Below are 4,936 nucleotides of genomic sequence, written 5' to 3'. Positions count from 1 at the left end.
GTTTTATTAACGATTCATTTGTTTGTTTTATTTGCTTGTTTTAAAACCCTAACAGGAAACATACAACATGACTTACAAAATTGTATGATGATCTGCACGTGTATTTATGTTTAAAACATTTTTTGCACATCCATAATCTATTGTGTCCTTGCTTGTTTTTCTTATGCTGGTATCTTATCAGAACTCGAGCAGATTCCAGATAATCCCATAAAGAGAGGCAAAATATGCCCTTATTATGAGATCTTCCTCCAGCTTACAGTAGTTCTTATCTCACAAGCAGAAAATTCAAAACACACCGCAGTCCTTCATACTTCATGATTTCAGAATAAATGCCAATTGAAACAAAAACATTCAATACAACAGGCAGTTTTCAACTCCTTTAATGGTTCAGTTGGTATATATTTCGGACGCATTTAAGTTAAGGGATGAGCTCGACACAGCCATACGGCATAAAACAACCATTCAATTGAATTTAAAACAATAAAAAAGCAATTCACATTAAATAGTTTAACAGCTCAAGCGAGTACAGACAATATGCAGTGAAGCCAATGAATTAAACAAGAATCCAGAGTGACATTCAATGGATGCAAAGCTCAAAGGCCACAAACCCAACCTGAAATGAGTGTGTGTTAGACACGATTGTGTGCTTCTGATGTAAAAAAACAAAAAAAACAAAAAACAATGCATAGGCAAAATAAAGATTTACAGTTAAAAAGAAATCAAATGCATGTTCCTGTCATAATGCAGCTGTCACATGGACAAGTAATCTTGATGACTGAAGACATTCAATCAAATACTTATTGCTGATATTAGCGAGAACTATAAAAGCCATTTTCATTAAAGGACTTACATCCACAGATTAAAAAGAGGTGCACACTGATGTTTAAAGCATCAAGGCTCTTGTGACCATTACAGAGCTACTTGAACATACACCAGAGACCACAATGCAGGCATGCGTCATTTCAAAACACTAAGATACAATAATTATGTTAAGCAAGTTAACAAAACATGAATACACATTAAATACTGAACATGAAATAATGTTACCAAAAAGGTCAGAGGCCAAAACACAAAATCGATTTAATTGAACTCCTAATAGAAAAAAGGTTTGGTTTTCATTAAGTTATTGCAGGACGTTTAGCATGCTCTGAATTCACACAAGCTTATATTCATCTTCGACTTCAATTAGAAAAAAAAATAAAAAAAGTGTTTCGTTAGCACCACTCAATCAAATATATGCTGACACATACTCACATCCGAGTATGGCACGTCCTGTTACACCGCTTAAGGCTGAGGCTTTCCATATGACATGTAAATTTGTTGTTATTACAGTTTCTCAAGTCATTTGTATTAAAACTTGGTTACAAATCAGGACTGTAGTTTAAAAGGGGTCTGTGTCTGTCTACATTTTAAGACATTGAAAAAATAAATAAGGACCCAAGACATTCATTAGATACCTTTAGAAATATTTTACATAAAAACACAGCTGGCACGACTCGTTCACTTTTCTACTTTTTTCTCACGTTGTGTACAAAAAAGGCTATGAAATTTCACATTAATCCAAACATCGAAAAAAAAGAGATCATGAAACATCAGGCCATTTGTGTACATCATTCTGGGAGTGTGTACGGGCCTCGTCCATTTTGACAATTCAGTATCCCCCACAACAACTTTAATGTTTTTTTTGATGAAATTATGATGCGAACGATTACTAAACAATCAAAAACCCTGAAAATAATATAGTAAAAAAAAAGAAGAAGAAAAAAGAATCTACCTGCAGGATCCTGTGGACAATAAAAACAAGAAACTACATACACCGAAAAAGAAAATTGTTTGTAATAACATAACCCATAAGGCGATTTATATTCTTTTTGACCAGACAAATGAAGCTCTTGGTCCATTAAGTCTCTCATGGCAACAAATATAAAACGCCATTATGGAAGGATGATGCAAACACTAAATTTAATACCCAAATCTAATATTTACCCGCCAGGACTCTTTCTGACTCATTTGCTTTAAGTCATCAGGTAGTGCGGCCGCGGGGCCCAATAGTGTACAGTTAGTGTGAGGAAGAAGAGGGGAATGGGGAAGAGAAGGGAAGTGGGGCAACTGGCATGCAGCAGAGCCCCGCCCCTCTCTCATCTCAGGCTCCGCCCTCTCCATCAGTCAACAGTGTTGTGTTGTGTTCAGCTGTAGTGACTTGGCATGGCGAGAGCTCACTGTCTCCTGTCCTCAGTCTCTGATCTTGAGAAGGCCATCACCACATCCTCAGCTCCTGCGGGGGAAAAAAACAAACAAAAGTGATTACGAATATTTTACATGAAATGTATAAATATTTTTTTTAATTAACAGAATATTACAGATAATAATAACAATAATACATATTTTATTATAAATATATATATGTTTAAAGTAACTACAAACAGAAATTTTCAGTCAAAAATGAAATAATGCTCTGAGAAGATTACTTATTTCAAGACTATTCGTATTGTACAAAGTACTACACATAAAATAAATACAGCCACTCTCCAGGCTATTATCCTAACAGCTTTATTAGGTAAGGAAAATGTAATCTTCACAACAGAGCAAATTACGTGAGCTCGTTCAATGGCAGCACACAATGATATAATGGCTGAAGAGCATGCAGGCTGTGTGGTGTGTAATTAAACTCAGACAATGCCTTACAATTGTCTGCCTTACAAACACTCCAGTCAGAAAAATTACAGCAACACTGGGATAAATAAAAAAACAACAATAATATAGGGTTATGTTCTGAATGGAGACATACTGCATACTGTACAGTATACAGCGAATACTTCATACAATTTTTTTTAGATAGCATGTAAAACATGCATACAATATGAAATGGTAAACATTTAGAACAGTACGATGTAGAACATCTGTTGTTCACTATTTTGTATTTTTTAGTCCAAGTAAAAATGTCTTAATTACTGACATTCTGGTTATATAACAAAGCCAAGCGCATTAAAACATGTCACTCACTAGCAACCCCAAACTCATGAGTTCAAGTCATACTGAATGCATGAACGGCTGAAATGCATACATTTAAACGTATGTAGAAGTATTATGGAAAATTGTTGCTCAATGTAGTGGGTCATCTGGGTATTCAGTGCATACCGCAAGTTAGCAGTATGCTATTTCGGATATTGCCAAAGTATCTAAAGTCTGATGTAAAGATGAGCCTTCTTTAAACAGCACTGACCCCGCTGACTCCTCAAATCAATATTTCACACATTCATACTCCCACTGCCCTGATCTCTGACCTGGAGAACTGTGGGGATGGGTGTTCACAGTCTATCATAATGAGTCCATTCATAAGAGTCAAACTAGATCATAGTAATAATGAATACAGAGCAGATACCTATAGCCCTCAGTTTGTTCACATAAACAGCTTAACGTCAGGGTTAAATCAGCATCTGCTTTTGTAGCATGTGGCATGAGACACAACACCCCCAGTACCAACCACTGCTTAGGGTTTTCTGTGCCACACTGATAAGAAATGCATCTAAAAGCTTCTATAAACCAAATCTACCAGTGTCCGTATCTGAAATATGGACTCTGGGAAAACAAACACTGCGAGAGATGTCCTCTAAAGACATGAAAATGTCACCGGCAGATTGCGGGAAGTCTGCGGGGTGTTTAAAGAAGGAATGAGAGCATTTGTGATTTCAGTCAGGTTCGGGACAGATTCTCAGTGAGGGAAGGCGCTAATCAATTCCAATCCTGAATTAACGATGCCACCAGGGGAAGGAAAACAAACCCCTGCAAACCAGGTAAACAGGATTTGTAGGTCCAGCTGTCCCAAGATGAAGAAGGATTAATAGCAATCTCACAAATGTGTAAACACAACATAAACAGCAAAACCTTGAGCTCTGGCTGGATTATTTTGAAAGTCATGTAGGAATTGCTGCACAGGAAGTGCTCATGTGTCTAGATGATGTAGCCCAATATCTTATATGTTTGGCAGTCTTAGTTATGGACCTAATTTTTTATTCTAAACTGGTATGTTAATAATTTCCTCTGCCTTTCATGTGCTCTAACCCAGTGGTTCCCAAAGTGGGTGCCATGACAACTGGCTAGGGGTGCCGCAGAATCTTAGCTTTTTTTCCAATTTAAATAACCTAAAATACTATTGTACCATATAACCTTTTACAGCATATATTTTAAAAATAGGCTATATCAAAACACCAACATATGAACATGTCCAAACGAAAATAAATCGTGAAAAATAAAATGGAAAAATAACACTGATATATTTCATACTTATTTAAAGTTTAATATGTATTTACCGCCAATTGTTCTCAGGAGACAATCGCCCCATCTGCTCCGCTCAGTTCCGCCCTTTGTAATGGTGCGTGCTCAATTTTATATTTCACGCAGTGATTGACAGGACACGAAATTCGTGTTGCTGCTAATAGAAGGTGTTGACCGTTTTAGCGGTGGGAAGCCGCAACACCGGTTATGTCACTTGCCCAACGTCGTTTTGATTTTTTATAGTAATAAAAATCATTAGTTTACTAAAATTAAAACTGACTGCGGCTGCTCAATGCAGCGTGCCGAATGACAGTCGCATCACAGATCAGATTTCATTTATCCTGTGAGGAGAAGCTGACAAAGAAGAGTGAAGTAAGACAGACAAGACGATGGCAGAAGAGTTTCAAAACGACTTGAAAAAGCGCCTGTTTTAAAAAATATTTTGGATTTTGAAACGCCTGTTGACTTCTGCCATTTATCTAAGGTGATATTAGAAGTTTTTTTAAACATTCATTTCTTATTTATTTGGTTCCACAGTGTTTGCTGATTTAAATGTATTTAAACTGTATATATATATTTTCATATATATATATATATGAAAAGTAAAAAATTATATATATCAAGTATGCCGTGTCTCCAATCTTTCTTATTCGTTTTTCTT

At 36.2% G+C, this 4,936-nt stretch overlaps 1 protein-coding gene across 2 annotated transcripts in view; it reads right to left on the bottom strand.

Moving 5' to 3' along the window:
- Positions 1-378: 378 nt before the first annotated feature.
- The window catches only part of LOC107695768 (beta-catenin-interacting protein 1), a 25,776-nt gene continuing 21,218 nt past the window's right edge, over positions 379-4,936 (bottom strand). For both annotated transcript variants that reach the window (XM_016495807.1, XM_016495806.1), the window contains exon 4: positions 379-2,275. In XM_016495807.1, the coding sequence (XP_016351293.1) occupies positions 2,217-2,275 (59 nt within the window). In that variant the 3' untranslated portion in view covers positions 379-2,216. The remainder of the gene's footprint in view (positions 2,276-4,936) is intronic.

This window comes from Sinocyclocheilus anshuiensis, unplaced genomic scaffold (genome assembly GCF_001515605.1).
Source record: "Sinocyclocheilus anshuiensis isolate Anshui unplaced genomic scaffold, SAMN03320099.WGS_v1.1 scaffold234, whole genome shotgun sequence".
Classification (NCBI taxonomy): Eukaryota; Metazoa; Chordata; class Actinopteri; order Cypriniformes; family Cyprinidae; genus Sinocyclocheilus; species Sinocyclocheilus anshuiensis.
The sequence above is the reverse complement of the archived record's forward strand: the minus strand, read 5'-3'. Positions and strand labels throughout refer to the sequence as shown.